The 15,043-nt window shown below is 39.2% G+C and overlaps 2 protein-coding genes across 2 annotated transcripts; one reads left to right on the top strand and one right to left on the bottom strand.

The window, feature by feature from the left end:
- Positions 1–68: 68 nt before the first annotated feature.
- On the bottom strand, positions 69–11,030 carry sfxn2 (sideroflexin 2). The gene is made up of 12 exons (XM_017696082.2): positions 10,877–11,030; positions 7,264–7,445; positions 6,399–6,569; positions 4,306–4,404; positions 4,040–4,115; positions 3,788–3,873; positions 3,619–3,679; positions 2,962–3,028; positions 2,646–2,695; positions 2,164–2,213; positions 1,982–2,029; positions 69–1,827 (listed from the first exon to the last, which is right to left on the bottom strand). Exons 2-12 carry the CDS (start codon positions 7,419–7,421, stop codon positions 1,728–1,730), a joined length of 966 nt encoding a protein of 321 aa, XP_017551571.1. The 5' UTR covers positions 7,422–7,445; positions 10,877–11,030; the 3' UTR covers positions 69–1,727.
- A 312-nt stretch (positions 11,031–11,342) lies between these two features.
- arl3b (ADP ribosylation factor like GTPase 3b) lies at positions 11,343–15,043 on the top strand. Its single transcript, XM_017696081.2, has 6 exons — positions 11,343–11,448; positions 11,917–12,060; positions 13,357–13,473; positions 13,590–13,640; positions 13,731–13,916; positions 14,064–15,043. Exons 1-6 carry the CDS (start codon positions 11,446–11,448, stop codon positions 14,109–14,111), a joined length of 549 nt encoding a protein of 182 aa, XP_017551570.1. The 5' UTR covers positions 11,343–11,445; the 3' UTR covers positions 14,112–15,043.

Here is a 15,043-nt window from a genome sequence, read left to right as displayed (position 1 = left end):
TGACGCCAGCTTTGCTGATCCCTGCATGTAGGATTTATAACAGGTAGTAAACAGGCCAGAACTGCACATTAGGGCTGCAGCTTCCTTTTACTGACAACACAAACATCACATTCCCCCCCTGACGACCCCATTACTCATTTCAGCATTGTAGATCAGACACTACCCTCTTGTGGTGAGACTTAACATTGCAGTTGTGCCAAACACTAAAAGTTTCTCAACTGATTTTTAACAGCTCAGTAAACAGTCTTACAACAGAGTGCATAAAGATACAGCAGTGTGGCTGTATTTATGTCATGTGTGAAAATGAGCAAATATGCATTGTACTTAAGATGTGTCTGTATGTGTACGTGGATGTTGCAGAATAGGTCAGAAAAACGAGGACAAAACGTTCTATTTCAAGGGTATTTTGTGTATGAGGCACATTGTGAAGGAGGAACAGTAACATTTGAATAAAGGTCATCAACAATCCGTAACAATATCATCCCATTCATATATTTGGCTATACATACATAGTAACATCTCATCAACCTCCTTAACAAAAAATGGCCCTTATCCTAAATGTTCTTGTATTTTTTTAAATTTTTTTATGAAGACCACTTCTGAAGTTTGTGTGAGTTTATGTGCCAAAAACAACCATAATTAATTTGACCTATCCACAGAATTTGACCTATGACCAGAACTAAACTGGCTTTTTTTTTTTTTGTGCTTTAAGACTGATGTAAATGTACATGGACCTGCGATCTGATCGTCTGTACCTTATTCAGAAGGAAACACCTATAGCTTTAGCCATGAATGGGTGGGACTAAACTTCTGTGAATGTAATTATGATATGTCTTTGTGACATCATAAAAACAAGCAAATTCCAAATGAGCTGTTTTTGCAACTTACTTTCCATATATGGCCTGGTGGATTGAACATTTTGTACATTTTGAATCTTTTACATGAAACTTATTTAAAACATGAAACTTATTTAAAAAATAAAAAAAATAAAAATTCAATATTTCATGATGCAGGCCCTTTAAACTGCGCTTCAAGTACTAAATTGAGGTGTAAAGCTTAAAAACCTCTTAATTAAAAGTTCCTGAGAGATCAGTATGCTCAACATTGACAATACACACCAACTCTCCCAATACACAATTAAAAACAGGCCCAAATCACAAAGTCTACTCATGATTAGCTAATGCTGACTATAGGCACCCGGAAAGGCTTAATGACAAATTTTAGCAGAGTTCTTCAATAAAGTTCAATTGTTTTCTAATCATTTTTTTAAAAAATCAAGTAAAAAAATCAGCATCTGTAAACACTTATAAAAACAAAGTGTTATAAACCATTTTCAGTGTAATCAATTATGTAAACCAATTGGCAAATTCCAACTCATATTCAGCCCATTCCTGTACAACTCACAGTTCACATTTTATTCAACTCCAGCTCGCATCTCACCTGAGTCAGGTTATCACTATTCTTCTGCTTTTTACCTGCTCTATTTGGTAAATGAGTGCTGGGAATTGAATAAATACAAACATAGACAGGCTAGAGGTCTTTGGAAGGTTAAAGACCCAATTTCAGATCAAGCATCTTATTTCAAGACTTTTTTTCAAAGTTAAACACTTTTAAGTGAGTAACATGAAAAAAAAAAAATTAAGGTGTCCTATATGTCTGCATCTGGGCAAAATGGGCCACTCCCTATGGTCCAGCTCCCTCAATCCTAGGAGAATCAGGTATGAGCATCACAAGCCCTTGTTGAAGTAGACATATTTGACAGTATCACCATACTGAGAGCTGATGGACTCTCTGAGCTCTGGCTCCAGCTTGGCCACAGCCAGAGAGCTGGGAAACAGAAAGAAAGGGATCAGAAATATGTCCAACTCTTTGCAATTAATGGTTAGCTGATGGATACTATTATCCATGCAGTAGTGGTTGCTTTTTCATCAAGCTAAACATCTGAGCTTATGCCCTGGTGGGCTTTAATTCTGATATTTACCATCTCTGTGGAAACAGTGAACAGGATGCAGGCACCATGACGATCAGGCTGAAATACAGAGAAGAGAGGCGATGAGTAATGTTTGATGTCTGCAATAACTTTAGTACTGATGACTAAAAGTGAGGTATAGAAACAGCTGAAAATAATTATCAATGCAACTAAAAGAAATAAGCACCACTTACAACACTCCAACCATCATCATTTGCAACGGTGCATGCAGAAATGTAATTTTCTGAAAAATAAACAAATAAATAAATAAACAAAAACATACTTATTGTATTATACAGAATATAAGGCAAACAACAATAAGGAAAGTTAGAAAGTAAAGGGAAAATCCACCAATGTTTCAAAATTCCTGGACAACTGAGATTTACTGCTATTTCATCATTATCAACATTACATATAAAATATTTGAAGACATGTAGATTCACTGGTAGGTTTTAATAGTAAATAAAATGTCTATATTTGCTTAGTTGAAATCATAACCCCTGGTTCCTATCACCACTACTGTAAAGAAACGTAAGTGTGTAGGTTTCTCTTCAATGCACCATGTCACACCTCAATCTCAAAGACTAAATTATGCAAAAACTGTGAAAATATTTAAGAATGAATTCTTCTGGTTAATTTCGGACAGTTCAGTGAAGGTGCACTCTGCCATACCTACCTGCATGAATCTGTATTTTTCTAGTCTCTGCATTATAATAGGGAGGATGACTAGAAAAAGAGAAACAGGAGAAGGATTAGATGTTTTTTTTACAGGAGAGAAGGAAGTGATTGCCACATGTACCAAATGCTTGTTTTCTACTATCCTCACTGTCACAAGTGTTTTCAGGAAATTTTCAGGAGATTTAAAGGCCATTTGTGTTAGTCATGTCAGTTATACATCATGTTGAAGCATGGGGGTGTTTAGTATGAGAGGTATCACTTGGTATTCACAAACTACCAGCCCACTACTCTAACTGCAGTCTTCTAGTACTTACTCATGCCTGGAGCGGACATGGCAATTCGAGAAATGACCACCTGCGTGATGCCCTTGACTGCTGCTTTCTGTGGTACAGAGAAAGAATGAACAGTGGCTGAATATCTGAACACTTTAGAAAAGCTTGATCAGATACAGAAAAAAGTTATCTTATCAGTGCTTAGTGCTGCTGTAGTGGTGTTTACTCTAAACCCCAAGGACACTCCGCCACAAGGTGAATTGACATTTCACTAAACATGAAGCAAAAAAGACAAAAATAGAGATAAACCGTTTCCACACAACAGTAACAATACATTTTTGTATCCAGAAAAGCTTGATGATGTACCAAAGGCAGCACTTTCACAAGGCACCGCGGTCTGTATTACTTAACCTAGAGATGCACTGCTTGATAACTTCAGGCAGGTTTGTTAGGAATTATAGAAGAAAAGAAAACAAGGAACTTGGTCATTACAGGTTTGACTGAACAGCTCTGAGGAAGAGAGCTGAAATGTAGAGATCTGAATTAGTGTTATAACTAAAATGCATCCAAAAGGGTTAATGACCATCAAAATGGTTGCCGGTACAAATGCCCAGATGCTCCGTTTCTCCCTCAGACTTTCTCCTTTCTCATATTTTTGGGCATAGAGTAGTACTGGCATTATTGCTCAATGTTACTCACTCTAGAGTGGCCAAGCTTATTGCCATTTTCATCCGTGACTGCGATGCCATTCAAGATTTCCCTGCATATGACAGAAGAAATATTAATATGGAAATGCTGCACTGGCCCGGCATAGCACAATTAGAAGAGCCCAGAATAAAAGAACATCATTAAAGACTACAGGACTCACTGTTGCCTCATCATGGGGATGTTTACACAGTTAGCTGCAGCCACAGCTGCAAAAGGCACCCAGCGACCAACCAGAGGTGGAGCTTTCTGAAGACACAGCAATTATCAGCATTCAGACATTAATTATTATGCATTAAGATGGTTCAGCTGCCTTTCTAATTTGTTGATAAAATGACTGTGTAATCAACAGTCTCCAGTGGCAAGAGATAAATATTAATTATTCTTTCCTTATGCATATACAGACTAAGAGTACCTTGGTGTAGAGGTTCAAACCCACAGCAGTGGCCAATGCAGTGCTTGTCGCTGTTGTATAAGCCACCACAATCTGTCTGGAGGAGGCAGAAGACACATGAGAAAACTGTTTAGAAAGACTCCCCTGCACTGCTACTACTTCTGAGATAATAAACAGTACATAGCCAGACTGAGCTCATTATAAAAGCTGTTCTTTTGACAATTACGGACAAAACAATTACCAAACACTAACGAAAACAAAAACATGTAAAAATCTTAGGGTTTTACTTGGGTGTGATTGGAGAGGCAGCATTGCGGTTGGTGTAGTTGACCAAAGCGTTGAAAGACTGATTAACCCACTGCCAAAACACCACAGCAGGAATCGTCCTGGAGGAACACACACAAAGCAAAGCGTTTCAGAGACAACAGTTATTAACAAAAGCAACAACACAGAAAACTGCACAAGGGCAAAACATCTAACATTTAGGCAGCAAACAAAAGGAAAAGCTACTAAAACTGCGGGCATTGCACTGATCTGCAAACATTTTTAAAAGTGACTGTGGACGTATAATTTTTGGTAACACTTCAGTACAAGTAGACAGTGTAATGTCCTTGTAATGCACTGATGATTAACTAGCTGTTTGTTATTGCAGTAGAATTAGCCATAGTCCTGAGCCCTTCTAAATCCTCTGTTTAAGGCTTATCAAGTGAGTACTTGGTAATTAGCCTAGTAATTAGCTGCCACTAGTAATTAGCTGCCATTTGCTTCCAAAAGTTGAAATGCATAAGTGGACTAGGACAGATGGAAAGGCTAATATTATTTAGAAGTCCATCCATCCATCCATCCATCCATCCATCGATCCATCCATCCATCATCTTCCGCTTCTCCGGGGTTCGGGTCGAGGGGGCAGCATCTTAAGCAATGAGGCCCAGACCTCCCTTTCCCCAGCCACTTCCACTAGCTCCGAGGCACTCCCAGGCCAACTGGGCAATATAGTCACGCCAGCATGTCCTGGGTCTTCCCCGGGGTCTCCTCCCTGGTGGACTTGCCTGTGACACCTCACGAGGGAGGTGTCCAGGAGGCATCCTAACCAGATGCCCGAACCACCTCAACTGGCTCCTCTTGACATGAAGAAGCAGCGGCTCTACTCCGAGTCCCTCCCAGGTGACCAAACTTCTCACCCTATCTCTAAGGGAGAGAATCCAGACACCCTGCGGAGGAAACTCATTTCGGCCGCTTGTATTTGCGATCTTATTCTTTCAGTCATTACCCAAAGCTCATGACCATAGGTGAAGGTAGGATCGTAGATTGACCGGTAAATCGAGAGCTTTGCCTTGTCGCTCAGCTCTTTCTTTACCACAACAGACCGGTAAAGAGCCCGCATCACTGCTGACCCAGCACCAATCCGCCTGTCAATCTCCCGCTCCCTTGTACCATCACTCGTGAACAAGACCCCAAGATACTTAAACTCCTCCACTTGAGGCAAGAGCTTATCCCAGACCCAGAGAGGGCTCTCCACCCTTTTCTGCCTGAGAACCATGGTCTCGGATTCAGAGGTACTGATTCTCATCCCAGCCACTTCACACTCGGCTGCAAACCGATCCAGCGAAAGCTGACGTTCACGGCCTGATGTCCCCAATAGGACCACATCATCTGCAAACAGCAGCAATGTGACCTTGAGGTCACTAAACCGGATACCCTCCGTCCCCTGACTGCGCCTAGAAATTCTATCCATAAAAATTATGAATAGAATCGGTGCCCTGACGGAGTCCAACTCTCACTGGGAACTAGTCTGATTTACTGCTGGCCATGCTAACCAAGCTCCTGCTTTGTTTGTACAGGGCCTGAATGGCTTGTAGCAAAGAGCCGTACTCCCGAAGCATCTCCCACAGAACACCCCGGGGAACTCTGTCGAATGTCTTCTCCAGATCCACAAAGCACATGTGGACTGGTTGGGTAAACTCCCATGAGCCCTCCAGAATCCTGGAGAGGGTGAAGAACTGGGGATCGAACTGGCGACCTTCCGGTCAAGAGGCTGAATCCCTAACCTCCAGCCCATGACTGCCCCTATGCCCCTAATGGGGCAGTGATTTGATGGTTATTGGCTTGACAAATTATCAATTATTTGCTTGATAAGGCATAACAATAAAATGACCATGTTTAAATGTTTACCCTGGTTTCTGTTTAATAATGTAATGAGTAGCCAGTAAATTACAACCGACTGGCTTGTTAAAGCTTAACAGGTGCATTATAAGGGCAGTACAATGGCCTTTGGTCTAAAAATGTGATACTGAAGTTATATCTTATTTTCTATACTCAGCAACTCAAATTTGTAGAGAACTGTAAATATTTTCAGCTCTGCTCATGGGTGGCTGGGGACCTGTAGAACTGCAGCATGAAGCCTGTGAGGGCCATGCCCCCAGGCACTTGGAAAGACATTCTGCCAATCAGGTTCATCCTGTCGCCAGTGTCTGGGTGAAATGCTGAGTCATAGAGCTTCTTGGCGTAGTGCAGCTGTTCCACAGTGGTACCTGGAGGGACAGACCCAGCTCTGCAGAGAGGCAAACACAGAGACAGGGGCAGAAGTAAAGGGAGAAAGAGATTTAATGAGAGACAGCAAAGGAGAGAAAGAGAAATCTGGTACCCACTGAAATGAACTGCAGCAGTCTGTGAATAATTAGACTGAAGTGGATCATTTATCAGAATAAACAAAAACAGCTTGATTTTAGTAATGACCAATTCAAATAAATGTCATTACTTTAGAATTGTTTACTATCAGATAGTTGTTAGGAATTCAGCACATTTCAAGGCTGTATGTAGAGAAAAATAAACAATGTGAAAGACTAAGGGAAGGAATGTATAAAAGTTCAAAACAGAAGCCTCACACTATGCAAAAGAACTTAGGATAAGGAGAAAATTATATGTAAAGCTTTGTATCTGGACCATAAGCATTTATGTCTTTGAACTGTTTAAACACTAACATTAAAAAAATGCAAATGAACAAATAAGCAATATATTTTGATTTTAGGTGTGTGTGAGTGCGTTAGCCATTTCTAAAGCTCTCCTAACATTTTGTTTATTTGTATTTAATCTATAGTTATTGGACAAAACACTCAATCACAAGAAAAAACATTTAAACAATTCTCTGGACTGCCTCACAGATTGTATGTACTGCCAATATGCCACTGCATTTCACACTTGTCCAGTTCACAGACAACATTGCCTTTGGCTTTTTTGCTGCTTACCTGCAGCTCTCCACTAAAGCTTTTGCTTCATCTAGTTTGGAGTCAGAAAGGAGAACAGTGCGACAGTCTGTAATGTTGAAGAAATGTTTGAGACGTCCCATGAACGTGGACTGATCCCAGCGTAGGGCATCAATATCGAAGCCACTCAAAGCCGCCATTGTGTACTCTCCTGTCCCACGGCTCTAAGTCAATACAGCACAGAAAAACAGATGATCGCAGAGAACACAAATGTATCTTTGCACTTTAGGGTAACCTATGAATGTTAGTTATTGGGAGAATATTTATGCAAGTTGTGGTAAATGCATGGATCTTTTTTTTTTGGTATCTCTAGATAGCTGCACACTAAATACAGCATTTTTCAACATAACCACCATCAGCCACATCTCTAGCATATGATCATTTATCACAGAAAAGATGAGCTCCCCTGTACTTTGTAAGTTTCCAAAAAAGACTGGCCAGTATGTGAAACACTATTGAAAACAATAAGCTGTGATTAGTAAATTCTGTTCGACCTGATTTAAATTAGAAAATGGTATGAAATTATGAAATTCATTGCTTTTTTGTAAATATATCACTGCTGTTCAAAAAAAAGGTATATCCAAAATAGTAAGTTTACACTTTACAGGAGAAGACGAAAGCATTCTTAATTTTAAATGCAAGTTAATATTGAGAGGTTTTATTCTAAGTGATTTTGGAATATTCCTATAGGTCCATTCATCATAAAAAAATATAAATTATATAAAAAAAAAAAGATAAAAGATTTCAAAAGAATTTGGGACAGGAGCATGTTTAGTACATTTTGGGACTAAAAACACAAACTGAAAGCAGATGTTTTTTGCCATTCTTCTGTTAAACAAGTCTGCTGCGCAATCTTATTTTGTTGTTGCATTTTAAGCCTAATAAGTTTTCAAAGGGAGACTGCTGGTAAACTAGGCAATCGCACTCTCTGATGCTGTTATAAAATGCGTAAATTATTCCTTGATAATTTAATGTTCAAATGAGCATGACTGTGCCTGAAAAACACTTTGTTTTTTGGCAAAGGGGCAAGCCTTGTCTTGTACTGTTTTAGTTCCAATATAGATCAAAGCAGATTTATAAATGAATGCTTTCTGTTTTTAATTATATTTTACCTACTGTCCCAACTTCTTGAAATGGGGTTTGTATAGCACAAGGCAGATGCTTCACTCAACAGCTTTTCTTTTCTTATTGCTAAGTACATGTAAATTACTACAGATAGACATTATGGTTGAAAACAGAGTGTTCAATAAAACCGGCATTAGGGAACCCGCCAGGACTTGTTCGTGCAGATTTGGTCCTTTAACTACATATTCTATAAATCCTATAAAATATACTGTTAAAAAAAACAAATACATGAACTAGCGAATTAGCACTGTGCACTGAAACATTCATTCACATAAAGAGCAGATAGCTAGGTGTATATTTAAGTAGTACACCATGTTGTACTTTCCCCTGTCTCTTCATAATGGCCTACTTTAGATTTTGTTTTGAAGTTTAATGTTTATTTGGTGTCTTAAGTTACAGTTTATCGCTGGAGAACTGGCATGAGCAGTGCTGAAAGACAGCCAAGCACTAAGGGTCAAAGGCTAGTGAATTAAACACAAACAAGGAGAACTAGTTTTGAAGAGTGCAGGAGGTACAAAGTGCACTGACAGAATGCTGACCAACTGATAGTTTGATCTAGTCACAGACCTGTTAAGTGTGCTTAGCCCATTCAGTTTATATAATCCATCCCGTTTGAATCTTGTCTCTCAGCTTTTCACAAGACTTCACAACAGTATATACACTGCACCTGAAAATCTGACCTCAAATGCTACTTTTCAAAAGATCTTTAGCATTCAGATGATAATAAGCATGTTACTAAACATTTTTACAATGGAATCCATGTTGTCAGTAACTGAATATAAATATTTCTTAGCATCTGGATATTGAGCATTGAGCATTGAGCAGAGGCAATCCTCTAAAACGTGAAAGATAATCTCAGTTTTCTCACACGTCAAGATGCTACTGACATTATTGAAGTTTTCCATTCTATTGGCCTTACCAGTCTAATAAAATCATGCATAAACAACTTTAGAGTTAAAGAGTTGCTAATACCGATTAGTCTAGTCCTTATGCACAAAAATGCTGCCGATGTGAGGGAATTTTGACCACTTTACAGTGGTGGCTGATGGAAGATTTAAGCTGCATCCAAAAGAACATACTAATATACTACACATACCATAGCAATGAATAGACTTGTTTTATTTTTGACATACTATTTGATATGGTAGTATGTGGTTAGGACACAGCATTAGCCTTTCTGAGGTTTGATGAGTTAGAAGTGATGCAAACATTGAACTATCCGTGTGGCATTTAAAAACTAATTTAAAAATTAAATAATTTATTTCATAATCTGTTCTGCATAAAATTCTATTAAATAAAGTGCATTATCCTCTCAAATTGAAACATGTAGTTCGTCAGTGTCAATGAAGTGCATAAAGAAGCATATTGTGATGCAATTTGATGTTATTTATCACAACAACCAACACCGTTTCCATGAGTCTACTGAGTTTATTGAGTCTACTGAGTTTACTGAATCTACTGAGTGCACCGACTATTCTGAGTTTACTGAATCTACTGAGTCTACTGAGTTTATTAGGTTTACTGAGTCCACCGAGCATTCTGAGTTTACTGAATCTACTGAGTCTACTGAGTTTATTAGGTTTACTGAGTCCACCGAGTATTCTGAGTCTACTGAATCTACTGAGTTTATTAGGTTTACTGAGTCCACCGACTATTCTGAGTCTACTGAATCTACTGAGTCTACTGAGTTTATTAGGTTTACTGAGTCCACCGAGTATTCTGAGTCTACTGAATCTACTGAGTCTACTGAGTTTATTAGGTTTACTGAGTCCACCGAGTATTCTGAGTCTACTGAATCTACTGAGTCTACTGAGTTTATTAGGTTTACTGAGTCCACCGAGTATTCTGAGTTTACTGAGTTTAAAGGCAAGAGGTGACTGCTGGTCGTTTGGCGGATAAATAACGTTAAGTAATCGACCAGCAAGGACAAGAAGGTAAAACTAAGTTTTTGCATTTTTTACCATGTGCAGTAAGAATTCAGCAAATTCAGTTGAACGCAACAAGTCAGCAATCTGACTTCTGCACTCAAAAAAGGAGTTTGAATCAAACAACTGAAAACTCCTCTGAACTGATCAGCTAACAGTTCTGAAATGCATAATGATTTTTATCATCACACATATAAGCATAACTCAGCAGAACGTATAAAGGAGTTAAACCACGAAGCTGAAGTTTGCTTCTTATTTGAATTTCCCGTTCCACCTTAAATGCTGCACGAGTTGCAGCAGTTACAATCTGGCACCTGACGTTTGAATGGTGCCGCAGGTACAGTCTGTCACCTTTTAAGGTGGACCGGGAAACCGGAATAGAAAGCCAAGTTCAGGCTTGTGGTTAAAGCTGAATTAGAACTTACAAACACTACCAACTGAACTACATTAGCACAGAGACACCACAACCCGGAAACGTGCTGCAGGTATTAAACTCATCCATAACCGATCACAAAGTGGAGACTGCAACAACACAAAGCACTTACAGTAAGTCAGGACTCGTTATAGCACTTCAGCTCCGCTGGTTTTATGTCTGTAGGACTAAAACGTGTTCCCAGCCGGCACCCGATGATGATGTGAGGAAGGGGTTGGTGACCACGTGGCAGCTCGCCATTCAATCAGGGCCAGGGGCGGATCCTTCACCGAGCGGCTTCTGAATAATGCATGGCAGACTGGATATGATAAAAACTGCGCACATCCATAAAGTTGCCTGCTGAGTTTGAGACACTGGTGTACCTGGAAGTTGATGTGCAGTGTTTTAGTAAAAAACACCACTGCAGGAGACCCAGTACAGGAGAACGCAACGCTGCCGTTGCGGTGTTTTTGACTTTTTGAGCCACGTAAAAACAAACACAATACCTTCATATTAACAATGCTCACAATTACTGCATTTAACTCGGTATGGTTAGCTATGACGACATATTTTGCTTCTTTCTTAATCGCAGATTTACACTAACTCACTGTTTATAGTGACGCAATCGCCCTTCTTCCCGTGTCGACGTCATCATCATCATCCCTCCTTCCTTAGAAACCCTGGAGAAGACACAAGCACAAGATGGTGAGTTAAATCCCTGATAGTCACGCTTTCTTTTATTTCATATATTTTAACGGTGTGTAGGTGTCGTGCGGAGCAGCTGCATTTTACAACAACAGCTGAGTCCGATGATACTGACCGTGTAAAACCTGCATATTTGTAGTAACGGTGATATCTGCTGAGATATGAATAAGCATCAGCAGCAGTTGTAAATCACGGATGAGATTAGCTTGCTAACCACTTAGTTAGCTAATAGCTAACGGTAGGTATCAGTAATGTTGGCCGCTAGAGGTGTTGAGTGCACCGTTTCTCGGAGCATTAGCGGTTTTCAGTCGCCAAAAATGTAAGGGCGAACCACAGAAAGGAAAAATGCCTTGTCTGTGCCTCTTCACACTATAAAACTGATGGATGGGGCTCAGCGTGATAACTTAAGCTTGTTTATGTGGTAGGTGTCAGCTTGTTTTTGTTGAACTCTGCTCTGTCTTATTTCAGGGTTTGCTGTCGATTTTGCGAAAACTGAAAAGTACTCCGGACCAGGAGGTTCGCATTTTGCTTCTTGGACTGGACAACGGTGGTAAAACCACCCTGCTCAAACAGCTGGCATCTGAAGATATCAGTCACATTACTCCAACACAGGTCAGCTACACTGTACTCAGATGGTTCAGGTCCTCTCTGATCATCGTGATATAATTAATCTGTTTAGTGAGACTGAATGAACACGATTTGCTGCTTTGTGGGTTTTTTTATTATTATTTAAGAAAATAATGTTTTTTTTTATATTCTTATTAGTCCCTCAATGGGGAAATTTCATCTCCACATTTAACCCATCCGTGAAGTTAAACACCACATACACACTAGTGAGCACACACACACACACACACACACACACACACACACACACACACACAAAAGCACTAGTTGCCCAGAGCGGTGGGCAGCCCTATCCGCAGCACCCAGGGGAGCAGTTAGGTGCCTTGCTCAAGGACACTTCAGTCACGTACTGTCAGCGCTAGGGATCGAACCGGCGACCTTCCAGTCACAGGGCCGGTTCCCTAACATCCAGCCATGACTGCCCCCCACTTATTATATGACATCCAGGGCTGGGATGTAACAGAATACAAGTATTGGGAATAAGTTACACATTCAGAATACAATAGATCAGTATCTGTATTTAGTCCAAGTTACATTTGAAAAAGCAATAGCAAAGAATAGCATGCAGTTACTTTTACATTTCTAGGACTTTTTGTTTTAACAACTTATCCACTAAAAAAATGCAAACTTTAAATAATCTTTAAAGAAACACAATCTGCTTGTTTATTAACTATGGCATGTCACAAGCATGCCTTTTAAATACATTGTTAAGAGGACCTTAGTTAACGGCTTCTTTATGAAAACTGAATTTTGAAATAAAGCCTGAGTAGACTGATAAATCAATGTAATGATCAGTTATTAATCTCAGTGTTACTTGGGATTTAATCATAGGAGATATGATTAAACTAACAATCACAGTAGTAGGCATGTTGTGAGTGTTGCATCAGTGTTGTACTAGTCTCCTGCCCAATTGTAGGAGCAGTGAAAACAGGAAAAAAAAAAAGCTTAGAATCGTTTAAATGATCATTTTCAATGAAATAAATTACAGAATAATTACCTACATTGATAAGAAAATTGCCGGCCAGGAACAACAAGGAACAGTATGAAATGGGTAAAATAAAAATTTTCCCATGTGCCTCACCAAGATGTACTGTAAATGTAGTCTAAATTGATTCTTCATACTTTGAGTTTTATTTATTTCGATGGAATGCAATGCATTTAGGACAGTGCATTCAGTATTCAGCCATCACTCCTTTTTTCACCCAGTGTTTCACCAAAAATGATTTAATCACTACATTAGGATGCATTATATATGCTACATGTGTCGTGGCCTTATTGTAGGGGTTCAACATCAAGAGTGTGCAGTCTCAGGGTTTCAAACTGAATGTGTGGGACATCGGTGGACAGCGCAAGATTAGGCCCTACTGGAGAAACTACTTTGAAAATACGGATCTTCTAGTGAGTGTTATGACATTTAAAGTGCATGCATTTTTTAATTTACTGGTAAATGTAGTTGGAAGTTTTTTTTTTTTATGAAAGATCAATTAGTCAAGATATTGGGAAATCTCTTTCAGATTTACGTTATCGACAGTGCAGATCGCAAGAGATTTGAGGAAACAGGACAGGTAGTGCTGTGTGCTTGGATACAAACCTTAACCATTATTAAAAAATGTGAAAACATATATCATGCCATTTATACTGTGTTATCTTCACAGGAGCTGGCTGAGTTATTAGATGAGGAGAAGCTCAGTGGGGTCCCGGTTCTCATCTTTGCAAACAAGCAGGACCTGCTTACTGCAGCTCCTGCATCTGAAATCGCTGAGGGACTGAATCTGCACACAATTCGGGACAGAGTGTGGCAGATCCAGTCCTGTTCAGCTCTCACTGGAGAGGGTGTGCAGGTGATTATGAAATATGTCTGAGCAGGGGAAGATGCTGAAACCTTTGCTTTTCTGACAAATGGAAAACAAATCTTGCATGGATGTAGTTTGAGGTTTTGAATGCAAGCTTGTATATCATTAAAACATTCTGATTCTTTTATGTTTTAGGATGGAATGAACTGGGTCTGTAAGAGTGTGAATGCCAAGAGGAAGTAGAGCAGCCTATTCCTTCAGCAGTCCCTTCTGGGAAACCAGTCCACCTCTGAATGTACAAACAATGCATCCACATAGCTTTGAAACACATTATTGGAAATTAAGGCACCTCACAGAAACTAAATGTATGTTTCATATTTGCCTGTCCCTTGAGGCCCACTGTGCTAAAATGAAATTTGCACAAGGACCTCAAGCCTATTTTTATATTCCCAAACCCCAGAATTATTCTTTCTTAAACATTGATCTGTCATTCCAACATAACATTTTATGAACCACAGATTTGTCAGCGTGTTTGTTTAAAACATACATCACTGTTAGATTCATGTTGAGGCTTTTTTGAAGCAGCATGATCTTTGGTACGTTGTTGAATAAATAAATTCTGCCTTCATATATTCTAGGATGGTTTTGCACTGAATGTCCAAATATATATTTAGTGAAATCTGATACTGTGACATATATATATGTACTTTTGAAATGATAATCTACATGTTCCATCTTTTTACAGAACCACAAGCCTTGCTTCACACTAGGTTATGTTTGTGACTGATGTTTCTATGACATGAAGATCTTGTTGCTCCATCTTTTAATGTAATATTTTTGACTATATTGGTTTTTTCTGAGTATATTTTTGTAACAGAGTGTAGGATGCTTTAATATTGCTTTGTGTTTCATAGGTTGCCAGAGAAGGTTATTGTGTCCAAGCTCAATAGGAAAAGGAATATGTAAACAGGTGAAATGTTTATTAAAAAAAATGGAGGCCAGCAAAATATTTTCTGCAAACACTGTGGAAGGTGTATCGCAAACTATATATAAAGCAGTTAGTGTAACCGCTTTATTAGAAAGTTGGCAATTTGAGATTAAACATGTTCCTTTTTTCTTTGAATCTGTTGCTGTGTTTAACTGAAGCTACGCGAAGTAAATATTGGAAAAGGTGA

This window comes from Pygocentrus nattereri, chromosome 13 (genome assembly GCF_015220715.1).
Source record: "Pygocentrus nattereri isolate fPygNat1 chromosome 13, fPygNat1.pri, whole genome shotgun sequence".
NCBI classification, from domain to species: Eukaryota; Metazoa; Chordata; class Actinopteri; order Characiformes; family Serrasalmidae; genus Pygocentrus; species Pygocentrus nattereri.
This window is presented reverse-complemented; position numbering and strand designations above follow the sequence as displayed.